Source organism: Protopterus annectens, chromosome 8.part0 (assembly GCF_019279795.1).
Source record: "Protopterus annectens isolate FY-2018-M chromosome 8.part0, PAN1.0, whole genome shotgun sequence".
Taxonomy (NCBI): domain Eukaryota; kingdom Metazoa; phylum Chordata; order Ceratodontiformes; family Protopteridae; genus Protopterus; species Protopterus annectens.
The window spans coordinates 1843406665-1843423592 of NC_056741.1; the positions used below are offsets into that span (position 1 = coordinate 1843406665).

Below are 16928 nucleotides of genomic sequence, written 5' to 3' on the forward strand. Positions count from 1 at the left end.
AAGTTTATTACATTGTCTGATGAAGTCTTAACGACGAAAACGCAGTTTCTCTAATGTGTATGTAAGAGCGTTTATTGTACTGTTGGTTCGCTGGTTTGGAGACCAGCAAGCAGCGTGGTTATTTTAACCTTGTGGAATAAATTTGTCTTGGATCACTTTACAGCGGACTCTGGCACTTTTTTGGACTTATAACCTTTAAACTACCATCTCCATATGACTCAGTTCTGGGATTCACCCTTAACTATGGCAAGTCTTCTCTGACTCCTTCACAGGACCGGGTTTTCCTAGGTTGTAGAATAAGGACAGACCTTATGACAGCATTTCTACCTCCACAAATGATGCAATCTCTGCAAACATATTTCCTACAGTTGCTTCTACTGCCCTCCCTGACTGCCAGGGAATTCCTAAGGATGCTTGGGTTCATGGCTTCAGTTATAACAATGCTACCACTAGCCAAGCTTCACATGCAGAAATTCCAGTGGTATTTGAAACCTCTCTGGTCACAGCATGCTCATCCTCTAGAATTTGTTCTTCCACTTCTCCAATGCCTGATGAAAGAATTGCTTTGGTGGAGTGAATAAATCTCCCAGAATCCAGGGCTTCCCTTGCAGCCACTACCTCCAGTTCAAGAACTGTTCACAGATGCTTTAGATCTGGGGTGAGGGTCAATTCTGGGAAACCTAAAAGTACAAGGTCTTTGGTCTCTTTCCATAAGGAAGCAACTTCAACATCAGAAAGATGATGGCTCTGATCCTGGCCCTTCAAGCCTTCAGATCACCCCTTCTTCTAGGTCCCTTGAAACCGTTCACAATTAACACGACTGTTCTCTGGTATGTGAACAAGCAGGGGAGAACAACATCTTATCTACTTTGCAGGTTAGCAATCACAGCCTGGGAGACTGCACTGGAAGCAAAGGTAACTCTGACAGCTATTTACATTCCATCAGCTCAAAATGATCAGGCAGACACTCTGAGCAGATTCATGATACAGGCCCACAAATGGATGATCCAAAGGGATGTGTTTCAGAACATTCTCCATCAGTGGGGTACACCTCAAACAGATCTCTTTGCCTCCCCTATGAACAGACAACTTCCGAAGTTCTGTGCTAGAGCCCCTCACCCTCTGGTCTGGAAGATGGACACCCTATCATTCTCATGGAAGGGGATCTTCTTTACACATTCCCCCTTTCCCTCTAATTCAGAAGGCCCTCTTGAAGATTCAGAAGGATAAACCAAAAATCTTGTTGGTTACGTCAAGAAAGGATTGGTTCTCTCTTCTTCTGCAATTAGCCAAGGACAATCAAGACAATTTACCTCACAGGGTGGATCTGCTCACACAAGACAAGGGATCTCTCATTCATCAACATTTATCAACACTAAGCCTGACATTGTGGGTGATAGGCTTTTGATCCCCTTCAGACATCTTTTTTTCTGAAGACGTGCTTCTTGTCCTGCAGGAGGCCAGGAAACCTACTAAAAGGAAATGCTACTTATCCAAATGGAAGAGGTTCTCCATATGGTGTCTTAATAAGAGTCTAGATCCATTTTCCATGGATGTTCCTCTAGTCCTTTCTTACTTTTGTGAATTGCTCAAGGCTGGATTGACCTATTCCTCAGTTAAAGTCCATCTGTCAGTCATTTCTGCATGTCTGCCTTTGTCTCCTCCCTTAGTGTCTAGATTAGAGGTCAGACTTTTCTTAAAAGGTGCCCTTCACACTAGGCCTCCAAGAAAACATGTTCCTCCTCCTTGGGACCTACATTTTGATTTGGAAAAACTGACTCAAGCAGCCTTTGGACTTGCTGCTGCTTCTCCCCTAAAATGTTATACTTGGAAGGCTGTTTTATTGGTAGCCATTACTTCTGCTAGTTGAGTTTCAGAACCCCAAGCTTTAATGGCCTCTCAGCCTTTTCTGATTTTTTACAAGAATAGGGTTTCCCTTTATACCAATCCTTCTTTTATGTCTAAAGTGGTTAATGACTTCTCCTTTAATCAATTTATTCATTTACCCACCTTTTTCCTGTCACCTCAAAACTCCAGTGAGAAGGTCCTACACACTTTAGATGTACACAGACAACTCAGATATTACCTGGACAAAACCAAATCCATTAGGAAATCTAAGAAATTGTTTATTTCTTTTAAACCCAGGGTGCTGGAAAAACCTACTTCTTAACAGACTGTTTCTACTTGAATCTGTAAGGCTATTACTTTTTGCTATATCTCTCAGGGGAAAACTCTGTCTTCCTTTGTTAAACCACATTCAACTAGAGCTTTGGCTTCATCTGGAGCCTTCTTTAAAGGACTGGATACTGCTTCCATCCTAGAGTCAGCTACTTGGTCCTCCATCCATTCCTTTACTAAATACTACAAACCAGATTCCATTTCCAGATCCAGAGTAGGATTTACCATAGCAATTCGGCATGGCTTTTGGAAGACTTCTTGTGCTCCTACTCCCCATTTGGTATTCTTCCTCATGTTTTGAATACTACAACATGGGAATAAAAGGACATAGAATAGTTGTGTAAAATCTTACCATAACCATATATGTCCTTCTCTTCCATGTTGCAGTATTCTATTCCTCCCTCCTTCCCCGCTTGGTTCATGCTCTTCCTTGGGCTTTACCTGAGAATCTTTACCTCTTATCTTAGGGCTGATGTTCTGACCTGGGCATTCAGTTCTGAGGCTGGTACGTGCAGACGTCACTTTTATGGCCAGTGCTCAGCCGTACTATGTGCAACATCACACATACCTTACAGTAGTTTAAGTCTTTGGTATACTGGCTAGATGTTCGGGTTGCCTAGGTGGAATCTCCCTCATGTTATAAATACTGCAATGTAGAAGAGAAGGACATCTATGGTTATGGTAACATTTTACACAACTATTCTTTCTCTCTTTGTCTTTGTGGGGTTCCTCCCACCTCACAAAAATATGCTAAGTGCTGACTGGAGGAAGAGTTGTGTTGACCAGCTGGGTTAGGCATTAGCTGTAATTCACAGAATCCTCTAGATAGGAGAACATTACAAACTCTGTCCCATGTCAGGGTTAGTCACTCAATGGCGTAAGAAGAATTAGGTCTAGATGATTTGATCACATTAACTAATGTCACTAAAAATGGCCATGGATATTTGCTGGTGATAAGTGGATCAAGGATTTGGCGTATTCTGATCTTTGCCAGGGGCTCATGATAATGATGGTAGGGGGTCTGTATGCCTCTGCCAGCCAGTGTATGCCTGCAGTAAGCCATGCAGCCCTGGGTCAATAAGCTACTGGCTGTCCACTGTTGCTTAGCTTGAGTTACCTTGTTTAGTTCTGTTGAGCAAATGTTGGACATATAACCAACCAGCCTGTCAAACATGAACTAATGGTTTCTACACTCAATATAGGGTCACTGATGGAATTCAGCTTGGAAGTGGATGACATGATGGGAAGAAGAAGGCTGGACATTGTGTGTATCCAGAAGACAAGATGGAAGGACAGTGCAGCAAACCCACTTGACTTTTGATCCAGACTCTGCTACTGAGGAAGATGACAGACCAGAAATGGTGTGGGAATTGTACTGAGGGAGAGCCTTTAGAAGATGGTGAAGGATGTCATCTGAATTTGTGACAGACTCAATGTAATTAGACTCCAGTGTGAAGTATACATAATTTCCACCTATTCCCCACAGCAAGGTTGTCTTAATGAGGAAAACAGTGCATTTATGCAGCATCTGCAGGACCTACTAGATAATGCAGGATAACATCAGTAGGTGTTGACAATGAGAGACCTGAATGTTAATATCCAGACAAACAGAAAAGGATTTGAGGACTGTCTGGGATCACATGGGTGGGGCAACAGCAGTAAAGAAGGGAAAGACCAGTCTAGTCTTCTGTCTGACAAATGGCTTGTTTCTGGCCAACATGTGATTCAGCAAGAGAGATATTAACAAGATCACATAAAAGACTGCCCAGTTTGCAAGGTAAACTTCATCCTGGTAGCAAATAGCTCTGGGTAGAACCAACAATTGCAAAGTCATCCCCAGTGAAATAGTTGGCACACAACATAAGCTGGAAGCAGTAGTCACAGAAGGCTCTAACATCAATGGAGACTAGGTTGAAACCTGGAAGTTGACTGGAGAGTAAGACCAAAAGTTCAAGGAAATAATCATGGGTCTAGCACTATATAAAAAAAGTGCAAATATGTGGAGTTGAGGAAGAATGGCAGCACCTCAAAAAAGCATGTGTGAAGATTAAAGAACACATATGCATTGGAGCCAGGTATGGAAATAAGGTGTATAGGGAAGGTTGATGGTGGAATGCAGAATTATGGTAAGTCATCAAAAGAAAGGTGTGCAGGAAATAGTGTGAGATAGAAAAGACAGACCAGGGTAAAAAAGAATATGGGTGACTAACAAAATGGCTAAGAGAGCAATTGCAGAAGAAAGAAAAAGGCATCAGAGGCACTCTACCAACTTTTGGAAAGTGACTCCACAGATGGCACAAAGAAACAATGTCAGGTTGTAATGTGAAGTAGGAAGCACTAAAGAAGACAGTTGTTAGACATCCTTCATAAGGGATGCCACCAATAACCTGCTCACCATTTCATGGACATCAATGGCAGAAGAAAGTACTTCTAGCAGCTTCTGAATGAAGACACCCCAAAGAACATACACTGCCCCAGAAGCAGCCTATGATGAAAGAGGAAGAAAACCTCACTCTAGAAAAAATAAGAACAGCACTAAGGAAAATGAAGTCAGGGAAAGTCACAAGCTCAGAAGAGGTCTGTTCAGATATACTCAAGTCTTTGGGTGAGCTGGGGAGAAATGGCTCCAGAAGGTACTCATATCAGTATGGAGGGAAAGGCCTATCCCAGATGACTAGAACATAAGCATTCTAGTGCCACTGTACAAAAACCTTAGGGACATTCACCAATGTGGACAATATGGGGGTATCAAACTCCTGTCACACTGCATGAAAGTACCAAAGAGGCTGACTGATGAATGAATATGCAGAATAGTATATAGTATGTTGGTGGATGAGTTGGTCAGATTCAGGTCAGGATACAACACAATTGACCCAATGTTTGCAGTGAGACAATTGAGAAGCATTTTGACACGTCGAAGGAGCCCAGCTGGGCATTCAGAGACCTGGAGAAATCATATGACAAGGTCTCAAGGAAACTAATCTGGACAGTCATGCAGCAGTTTGAAGTCTGAGAAACATTGGTAGAAATGGTGCTGGCTATGTACAAGGATCCAGTGACAGCATTTAGACTCACAGAGGGGTTCCCAGTGGCAGTGTGTATGCATCAGAGTTAAGCTGCTCTTTCCACTGGTGATGGACTATAATAACAAACAGTTCAAATGGGACAGATACCAAAAGCTGTAGTCTGAAGATGATATGGCATTACAAGTTGACTCTAAATAAAAAAATTCAACAAATGTTAGAAGAATGGTATGCAAAAGCGAAGGAACATGGGATAGAACTGAGTACAGACAAGACAGTTGTCATGTCAACAAATGGGGAGAATCAGAAGAAATTGAAAACTAAAATAGTAGAGAAATTAGTAAAGCAAGTTAACAGCTTCAAGTATCTAGGAGGGGTGGTTGAGGTGAAGGGAAGTCTGAATGAGGAGGTCAAAGCTAGAATCAGAGGTGCTGCAGCCAACTGGCATAGAATGTCAGAGATAGCGTGCAACAGAAGAATGCCAAAGAAGATGAAAAGTAAGGTGTACAAAACAGTGGTGCAACCAGTACTACTGTATAGTACAGAAATCTGGGCAGTAAAGGCATAGCAACTGAGGAAGCTAGAGGTGATGAATATGAAGTGTCTGAGAAGGGTGGTAGGATACACACTATGGGACAGACAAAAAAACTGAAGACATCAGAGCAAAAGCCAGAGTAGCTCCAGTTGCAGAGAAGGTCAAAGAGAACATAATACGATGGCTTGGGTATACATGCAGGAAAGAAGATGACAGTTTGGTAAAGAAGATTTGGAAGAGAGAAGAAGGAAAGAGGAAACAAGGACATCCAGCAGTTAGATGGCTGGATTGTGTGAGAGAAGATCTGTAACAGTCAGGCATGGCTGTTGAGGAAGATAGGATAGTGGCAGTTAATATAGAAAGATGGCAACAATGGATGCGAAATCCTGACCCACTTTAAAACATGGAAAAAAGACTGTTGATGATGATGATGATGACAATGGGCTTTTGTGATTTTGTGCAGGGTAGGAGAGATGATGTGCTCATAAATTGTCACTGATCTACATTTATGATGACAATGGGCTTTTGTGATTTTGTGCAGGGTAGGAGAGATGATGTGCTCATAAATTGTCACTGATCTACATTTAGGCTCCTATCTTTTTATCTATCAGTTTTCATAGATCTGAGAGAAGTGAAATGGGTCTGTCATGTGAATCACTGGAAGACGAATTCTTGTTAGATGTGGAAATTGTACTTTCTTTCAAAAATTTATTGAAGGACTGATGTTTTGAACAGAAGTTAAAGAGCTGTCTAATATTGTCCTTGCATATTTAAATTAAGCAGGGATATAAGCTGCTGCTACCAGAATGTCCACAGTTATGAAGGCAATCTAATTCTGTGTCTGTTACAGTTTAAAAATGTTTTCCTGTTGTAAAATAATGAAACGCAATGATTTAGTGAACATTTTGGTAGTACGGTAAATACTAGTGGAATGTGTAATAGTTGATGAGGAGGAAAAGTTAATGGCCAATGCCTGGGAACAGATTTCTGCAGTGGTAATGCTACCTTTTTTTTTGGCTATGTTATGTGATTTTGTTAATTTAATTTCAAAACATTTTAGGTTTAGAAGGGACTTTTTGTCTAGGTAGTAGATAGCTTTTATATGGATTATTTTCCAAACTTCTTTACTTGATTGAATATATTGCTGTTTATTGTTGGGGCAGTTATTAATTTTTCATTTAGCTGTAGATCAAGTCCTTAAATTATAGGAGTTGCATACATTCCTTAGCATTCAGGGTTCTCTCTAATTTCTGCATAACTAAGTTGTGAAATGAAAACAAAAACATTTTGATGGCAGATGCAGTGTCAGAGAGCCTGAATTGTAAACATTTGGGACAAATGTGCAATGGTTACAATGTAGATAGTGTTGGCAACTTAGCTGAATACTCCTAGAATGATCATAAATGTGGGCACCAAACTTACAGCAGAGAGACTGCCAAACTTTATTGAATCCGTATTTTTATACCTTCTCCAAACGTTTGTTCGTGTCATTGGTGTGGTAGTATGACTGATTTTCATTGATTTCATCCATTTATTACTGTTTTACAGCTTTAATACTCAATTTTTTCAAAATTGTCCAACTTTGAATTTTTTGCAGTATAGGTAGTAAATTATTGCAGCTTGATCCACTAATGTTCAATGGTTGTAAGTAGATATTATGATATTTCAAATGGTTTATTTGTGATCATGAGATCTAGGAAGAAGTATTTCTTATAGCAATAACCCACGCCTGGGTGTGGGTAATGCTGGATTTACCCACGGTTGGCGTGGTTTGGTCCCGAGGGCGAAGCCCAAGGGACCAAACAAAACCAACCGTGGGTAAATACAGCATTACCCACACCCAGAAGTGGGTTATTGCTATTATACCATGGCATTATTTAAGAAAAGAAACTATTACTTTTCTTAAATAATGGCATAGTATAATGCCTGTTTACTGCCCTTCCGCAGATGTCTGGCATCCGCGGCAGTTCTGATGTACTGTGCGCCTGCACAGTGCATCAGAGCTGTGGGCAAAAGCAACGGAGAAAGCAAGATCTCCGTTGCGTTTTCTTTACTGTTTTCGCTATGTTAAATGGGTTTAACATAGCGAGACAGTTTTAAAATAAGCAACGGAGATGTCCGTTGCTTATTTTAAAACTGTCTCGCTATGTTAAACCCATTTAACATAGCGAAACAGTAAAAAAAGCAACGGAGATCTTGCTTTCTCCATTGCTTTTTTTTTTTAAACCTGTCTCGCTATGTTAAATGAGTTTAGCATATCGAGACAGCTTTAAAATAAGCAACGTAGATCTCCGTTGCTTATTTTAAAGCTGTCTCGCTATGTTAAACCCATTTAACATAGCGAGACAGTGTTTTAAAAGTAGAGTTATACTAATGGAAAAAAGTCCGGGCGACCGGACCTTTTTCCATTAGTATAACTCGATTTACAATGTGCACGCTGGCCTATCAGCGTGCACGTTTTGGGGAGGTCATGGTATAATAGATATGATTGGATCTAGTTGGTTCGGAAGCTAGCTGAAGTAGGATCAGATCAGCGAAGGGGTACTTAGGCCTGATTTGAAAAGTTCAAGAATGTTACTATTGAAAACTTCCATTATAACAATACTGGGCTTATATAAATGCCTCAAATATACAATAATAATTCATTTGGCAGCTCTAACTACCCCATCTTCTGACTTAAAGATGGAATACAGTTCACTGGAGGTACTCTGCAAAAATGGTTGGAAAGGAATGAGAATTCCATTCTTGCTATGAGTATTACTGAATTTGTTCAATTAAAAAATATTACTTAACTTATGAAATGATGCATGACATTTGTGACAATTTAGAGGAAGATGGTGACAAACATTTAAAAGCAAAACAAAAATAGCATATCCAGTATTATGTGTCTGTATTTAGTAAAGAAGTATACAAGGAGCACAAGTCTTTCTATGTTTATGACACGGGACTTAGCATGATGGCAAATAAATATGATCACGGATCATAATAAAAAGCTAGAAGTCCAGTTAGGACAAAGGTTCACCTCAGCATAACTAAGAAGAATGGCACTTAATAAACCTGAGATGTCATTGCAGATGTTCTAAAGTTATGGTCATGCATTAAGTTATTATCTGGTAGTTAGTGCAGAGAATCAAAGCTATGAGCTGTTAATGAAGTACTTCTTGTGGTGCAGAGTTCGATTCCCACAGCCTTCATTTCTTATGTAAATAAATAATAAATATGGATAGGAAAATACATAACAGGTGTTTCCCAAGTCTGAAAACCATTTTCTTTTGTCTTTCTTCGTGCAAGCACTTTTGCTGTGCTGTAGCAAAGAACTCTAATAGCACCTTGCTACATTTAACTGGTTGTCAAGTATTCCAAAAGATTCTCAAGCTAAGCAAAGAGTTATTATGTATCTATATAGTAACCATTTACTAAACTGTGTCATACAACTTTGTTAGTACTGTTCCTAACACCCAAATTCTATTTATTTGTCTTTGTTGACTGTGAAAAGACTTACTGAATAAAGCCATTTTTAGTGGAGGCTTGGGGAGAAAAGCTCCACATTTAAGTTATACAGTATGCACATTTATAATTACAAGGTAAAACATCTATACATGAGCCTGTTTACATGATTTTTAAATATTTCTTACACAAACATAATTTCTGTCCTTCTTTGTGTTAAAATGTTACCATATGTTGGCTCATTCTTGAATATAAAAATAAAATACAATAATAGTTCATAGGTTCATAAGTTCATAGGTGTGTACTAGGCTATTGGCCCTGGAGCCTTTACAAGCCTAGCCTCAAAAAATTGCCCAGGCACCGTGCCACCCGATGTTACTTCACAGTGCCCCTATCCAGTAGGGCAACTGGAATGATCCCTGGAGTGTACTTTCTGTTACCCATCCACTTGTCAAGATTTCTCTTGAAGAGGGCCAGCGAGGTGCTTTGCTTGACATGAATGGGAAGCCTATTCCAGTGTATGGGCAGTTTTTGGGAGATGAACCTGTCCCTCCAGCATGTTCTGTTAATAGTGGTGATGAGGTTGTGCTCTCTGGAGCATGTAATCTCTCTTATCGTTTACTTAGAGGTGATCTCTGCTTGACTTACAAAGCCATGTCCGACCCAGCCCTACTTGAAATGCTATACCTAAAGAAATCCCAATCCCAGTTAATATATTTATAGCATGATGGCTGCAGTGGAAAGATCAAATTGGGGTGTTTTTTGATGTTAGTAAAATGTACAGGCAGACAAGTAATAATGTAGAAATTGATGATATGAAAGATATGAAAGGAGAAATTATGGAAATGAACAGGAGGATAAATGGACAGAGGAGGAATTGTAGTTAGTGGCGGGGTATGAGAGAAGGAGGAAGGGTAAGTGTTTAGGAAATTAGGACAGTATGAGGAGGAGTGATAAGGTGCAAAAGATTGGGAAAGTGGTTGTAAGAGTTGGAGAAAAGTACTCTGAGTAAAGCTAGCCAGCATGGAGAACAGAGCTGTCTTTGGCATAGGTGCTGTTTAAGCAAAGTTTTGAAACTATTTGGATTTTCTGTCTGTTTTAACTGGGTGGGGATTTCATTCCAGAGTTTTTATATATAATGGGAGCAGAGAGAGTCTCCAGCAGTGTTGTATATCTTATTGATATATGTAAGAGTTTATTGCTAGAGTGAAGGTGTCTATCATTTAAGCAGCCACAGCCATAATCATGGCCATCAGAAATTCAGGACCACTCCCAGATGACGTAGTCACTAAGTCTGCTACATGTACCTTTAAATTCTATGCCCATCTAAAATGATGTATAGCAAACTGTGTCCCCACTCAGGATAAATATAACTAGAATTTCAAAACAGACCTTTATGGTGGAACTACTGAATGAACAAACTTTATAATAAAATGGAAAAAAATGCTTTCTTCATATGAAAGATCTCTCACTATAAGTAGGGGGCAATTTTTTTTTATTTTGCATTTGTTAACTGGGTTAAGCACTGCTTCAGATGGACCATTGTCAGGTTTAGCCCAAGGTAGAGAAAAAGTACATACATCTGGCAAATACTTGTTACCATAAGCAGTAGACAAACAGGTCAAGACTGTACATGAGGTTACATGATATGAAGGTAGTACAGTAAAATTGGATACATGTCAAACTAATTTATATATATTTCCCACGTGTCCTAGTTATATGAAGGATGAAATGTGGGTAGGAGAAAAGAAAAAAGTACATGAAGGTAGTGTTTGTGGTGTAATTATAATGTACTGGATATGTTTGTTATAGGTGCATGACACATGTGAAGTTGAAGGAGTAGACTAGACAGAAATGACTGGTTAGTGTTCACTGATAAGAAAGCTAGGCATGAAGAAGAACTAGGTATGATGGTATTGTGAGTATCTTTCATACATAAAAGTAGAGAGTATGTACATGTTGCAGGGAGGTGACTGAGGTTTAGAGTGGGTGTGGTTAATTAATCATTTATGTGTGGCTTTGAACATAAGCACTCCATTAGGAAGACTAAAGTAGGATGTAAAAGGAACCACCTACTCCTAGGTTAGCCATAAGGCTTTTTGTACCTATAATAGGAGTATTAGTAGTAACACTCAACACTGCACAAAGCTCCAGTCACACAACAATACCTACTGTGACTTTTAATTCATACCCAGTGTCCATGGTTACAAATTCAGCTACATTTTCACCCCTTACACTCAAACCCATGTTGTCTGCCTTGAGACACTAGGCTTTCTTTCCCCTATAATCAGTAAGGATTAGATCCTACAAGTGATATCCAAAACTAAAAACAATAGCTTCATGGGCGTAGATGATATACCAGACTGTCTGCTTGTTCATAGCTTCATAAGGACCTACTAGGCTAAATGTCCTTGTGGGCTATTTTAACCCTAACTAATTTCCTTCAAAGGTGAGTATCAAAGCCTGAAGCTAGTGTCTCTCAGCTACACACCTTAACCATTATGCCAGAGTACTGTATTGCTGCACCCCTTCTGAACCTTTTCAGCCTTAGTCTCTCCTTAGCATATGTACCTTTCTGAAGAATGCCCATTATGGCGCCAGTCTGCAAGGGTGGCTTCATCACAAACCTCTGACCGCTAATTGTCCTGTTTGTTTGTCCAGCATCATTTGTAAAGCCATGGAACACATCTTAGTTAACTTCAATAACAATGAAATTGATGACCTGCAAACCCTCATCTCTAATCTGTTCAGTCATTGAAGAGTAGATGTTGTCCTCTTAATCTGTTTGATTTCCTTGCAGTTGTAATAGATGCTATTGACAAAAGCCATTATGTCCACACTTGGTAAAGCTTTCAATATGATTCTCCGTGCATGCATTATAGACCCTTGCATCACTAGTAAGTTTTGCAAATTGATTCTTATACTGAATGCACACAATAAAAACTGGTGGTACCTTCTCATATAAAAGCCACGTTACTAGAGGTGTCTGTCAGAGCTCTGTTTTAGGTCCCTTCCTTTTCAGCATGTACTAAGATGTGAAAGCAAATGGAGGTCTGTGTCTAACCAAGTGTTTTGATGACTGTAAGTTTGAGATACTCATATCCTCAAAAAGAGGCTTGCCAGAGCCAACACTTGGTGTACTAACTATAGTTTTAAACATGATGCTAAAAAATGTAGTGTAGTGCAGTTGGGTAAAAGTCAGTGGTAGTGACAACTGCATAGATGGTTGAAAGAGATCTGAATGCCTTTCTCAACTATGAATTATCTTTCAATCATCATGTATCACTTATAGCTAGGAAATCCTTTTACCTTGCCCAGTTCATTACCAAAGGTGTTTTCCAGATATGAGCATGTGATAAACATGCTTTGTTCTTCTTTTCTGATGTTAGTCATAAAATATAGCACACCATTTGAAATGTTTCTCTGGAAAAAGCTTCCCCATCAGAAAATATGCAGCATTTTCTAAAAAGCAAATGATTAAGTTCCTTTAGCTACACAGACGGACAGATTAAAAGCTCTCTCACTTATTTGTGTCTCTCTCATGGTGATCTTTGTATCGACTTGTAGGCTACTAAACAACATTTCCTCCAATACTTGCTCACCTCAGAAATACTGGTAATACTAAAAGCACCCACTCCAAAGACCGCAGCATTCATCACAACATAAACAATACCTCTTGGATAGATAGCCTCCACACCTAAAGTATCCTCTACCTACAAAGCAAGTTCTTTTTGCATTTCAGTGTAACATACTGCCCTCCTTCAAATTTTGTCCAGATGATTGAATACCAACTCAAAACCTTACTCCTAGTATAAGCAGCATAGCCCTAACCAAGCGGAGTGGCAAATAGATTCACTGAACTGTCTGGGTTTCATTGCTAGGCTGTATTTGATCATCCAGACTGCCTACCTAGAAAGAAGCTTTGGACCTACAAATGTTACTAGACTTGTAGGAGTACAGATCATAAAAACTGAAATATTTAACCATAAAAATTAGTAGTAGCCATACAAACCTGATTGCTAAAGAGGTTGTTATAATTCGCATACAAAACACTGACAAATATTACATTTATAAGATGGTTTGGCACAGTAGGAAGAGCTGAAGTGTTGAGCAGCTCATGAGAATGATTTTATTTGTAGAACAGACTGGAAAAAACAGCAGTATTTGTGTATTGAAGGAGTCATGGTTACATGACTGTTTGTTTATTTATTTGGGGGTAGGGTAGTTTTGTTTCAGCACCTAATTGAACATTTTCAAATGATACATGAGCTTTGAGTACTGTCAGTTACTTTAGGCCAAGGAAAGTTTGGGGTCCATGCTTTATCTGAAAGTAAAGATAGATAACTCAGACTTTGCCAATGTTTAAGAAAGTCTCTTATTGCTTTTGTAATACTGAATACTATGTTTTTCTTACAAAGATTTAAAACCTTGTTTGTTAGAGAGTATAATTTTTAAGTAGCACTTAGAGTGATATAAGCTGGTCTGAACCATTTCTAATATATTATTTTCTTTGGAAATGTCATTTTGACTGATCCTTTTTATACATGGGAACATATCTTTTGTGTGCTTTACGTATGTTCTGTGTTTTCTTGTTTCAGGAAAACAGGGATACTTTCCTTTCCTCTGTTGACACTGACTGGAAGGTAAGGCAGGTGCTTTTATTCTGCATGTCATGTTTACTCATGTATCCCTGCTAAGGCCGATTTATCGCCATCGCTGTAACTACAGTGTACTCATATGATATGATTTGAACTTGTAAGAAAAGTCTTTAAAAACTGACGGTGATGTAGCCACTAATTGAAGTTAGCTTGAGTTATGTGCCAGTTATTGTCTTTGAGTAGAATTCTTACTGAACTCTTCTGCAGAGTGCATACTTCTGTGTGCTTAAGCAACCAATCATTCATTATGATGTGAGTGACTAGCTGAGGGAGGCACCAAGACACTTTGCTCAGACAACATTTCATCAAGGCCAAGTGCAACCTTGTGATCGGCTCTGAAGTCAGAAAGCCAATGTAGATCGTTAGCCTCTTACAATATGAAGATGGGAAATCATAGGAAAGGAATGCATCATCAATACCCAAAAAACAGGAATAATCCACAGTACATTAATGAGCGTTTTGAGTAACAGAATGTGTGCCCACCATCCCATAATAAGTGTAACTCTTCAGGAACAATGCCATTTTGAGACTGGGTACAAATACACCCTTTACAAAGCAATGATACATATAAGCCTTAGGCTGCATTGAATATGTGTAAATGTATATAACTTGAAGGCAAAAAATTATTTCATTTTCAGTCAGAAAACTGAAGGTTGAAAACCTCTTCGGTGTATTACATTTCATCAATTTTCTTCTAGTATGTTAGGTGTTAATGGTTGGCATACTGAATTTTGTGATCACATGTTCCTGAAATTTAGTTGCTCTGTCGTTCTGCAGCATTTCCTGCCTATGCAGACACTCCATTTGCTAATTATCATGTAGGTGGATAGATAGGTGAAAAAGGTTTATAAATGGCACAAACTAAATATAGTCAGTTTTGCAGCAAGCAGGTTTTCTTTATTCAGTTTAATCTGTAAGTATCTAGGCACATGGAGTGTCAATGTGTCTTTTTTTTTTTAATGCCCGACCTGGGAAACCAGACTAGCAGGAGTGACAGTAAGAAATCTAATAAAAATAAATAGTCAAAACATTCACTTAGCAGAAGGAAAAGAAAGGAACTGATTTCTAAACACCTGTCAAACAATATGCAGCAGCAAGCTATTTGTTATGTAAAAATACATATGCCAAATGCATAAAGAGACTGAATCAAAAAAAAAAATATCAGCAAATAAAAACTAGGAGGAAATGAGCAACAGATGTAGAAATAAGGCTGTGCTGGAAACATAATACTGAGTAACCAAGTGTAAAATGGTGTAGTGCTACAAAATAAAATGGTGACTAAAATTACTGATAACACTAATGTTTTAGCTTGGAAAAGAAAGTATTGGCTTTAATTAGGACCAGAGGTATTCATCAGGACATTAGAGGTAATCAGTTTTCTGTGGCAATCATAAGATTGATTTTGGTAAATAGGAAAGTTATTCCATGTTTGGGCAAAATGTACAGATACTCACTGTCACTTACTTTGTTGTCACCAGAGAAACAGAACAGTGTGTATCCTCAAAGAATAAGGACAGTGCGACTTTTATTTATCTTCTTTGGTATTTTTGATAATCAGTTCTACAGCCCTGTTTTTTACATCACAGCAGTGCACATACAAGGGACTTGTAAAGGCATACCGTTAGAGAGAATTCTGAAGGTAAAAAAATGAGCTGGCGTAGACAAAATCAGAGGCCAGAATTCAGGAAACAAAAAAATTGAAAAACTGCCTAGTGCCGTTCCTAGGTTCACAAGGACTTGAGCATTTTGCACACAGTGCCTGTGCTCTGTTTTCATAATTTAGTCCCTTGTGGTACAGTGAACATGCTCACTACACCTTCCAGAAGGGTCCGCTGATTAGAGTACAAAGTAAGGCACACTGATCACATAGTGTCACACAGGCTGTACATTTTCAAACTCCTCCCTACAGCTTTATAAAGTACTGCTAATGCTAATATAGCGCACCACAGGTGTAGCTGAAGTAGATATGGGTTCCTTCCTATCTGACTCTGGTGACACCCCTCCTTTAGGCCCAACACCCCAAGGTGACAAGTGATAACAGATTTTATTCTAGGTGACACTTTAGTTTAAAGGGCAATAGCACAACAACAAACAAATTATTTCAACAGTGCACCAGTTAGCAGTAAGGCAGAGTGAGATATGCATGTAATGAAACCATACATTTACCCCCTTCCCCAGAACTCAAAAGAAAAGATCTTGACATTCAAACATGCACACAAAGGCAAAATCAATGAGCAGTAAAGCTTTTATAACGCAGCATTTCAAACACGGAAAAAAATGCAATGTCATTGAAGGAAAAAACGGGTTATAATACAACAGTACAGATATGAAAAAGATGCAGTGTCATTGAGCAATAAAGATTCTTGAAGGCAGCAGTACTAACATGAGAAACATGCAGTGTCTCTGAACAATAAAGATTAATGTTGTTGTGTCTTTCGGCTTTTCCCGGTTAGGGGTCGCCACAGCGGAACTCCGGTCCGCTAATGATTGGCAGTAGATTTTTACGTGCCGAGTTGCCAGCTCTGATGCACAACCTTCAATGAAGGTACGCCCATTCACGCATGTCTCCACACAGAAGACGCTCTAGCTGAGAATCGAACAGGACGTCTTACTGTGAGGCAACAATGCTACCGCAGCACCACCACCGCAGCTAACAATAAAGATTCATAATGTAACAATACAAGTAAGAGAAATGCAATATCATTTAGCAATAAAGTGTCTTTAAGGCAACAGTACTAACACGCTTTCTTCCCTAGCTCAATCTAAACAGACCAGCTATGAGACACTCTATTGTACCCTGTTCACTGGCCAGTGACTACTTACAGTCCTACTGTCGGCATAATGGGGCCCAAGGTTGGAGCCCATATGGATCCCAGCTATTTGTAATCCAGAAAGCATTTAAGGGGGAATCCACAATCTTATAAAAGTATAACAAAATGATGGCCAAAAGCCTCTTACCACTCTGTCAAGAATATCCCAGTGACCAGGCACCGCAGTTCCTTCAACGAGAAAAATGGAAAATCGCCTGCCAGATCTCTGGTAGTCATCTATGGTATCTCTGCACTAGGCCCAAGGGAACTCCTTTTC

General features: G+C 39.3%; 1 protein-coding gene across 4 annotated transcripts in view; it reads left to right on the plus strand.

Moving 5' to 3' along the window:
* NDRG4 (NDRG family member 4) overlaps window positions 1–16928 on the plus strand; it is a 1570634-nt gene that overhangs the window by 848252 nt on the left and 705454 nt on the right. For all 4 annotated transcript variants that reach the window (XM_044081333.1, XM_044081334.1, XM_044081335.1 and 1 more), the window contains one exon: window positions 13782–13826. In XM_044081333.1, the coding sequence (XP_043937268.1) occupies window positions 13782–13826 (45 nt within the window). The remainder of the gene's footprint in view (window positions 1–13781; window positions 13827–16928) is intronic.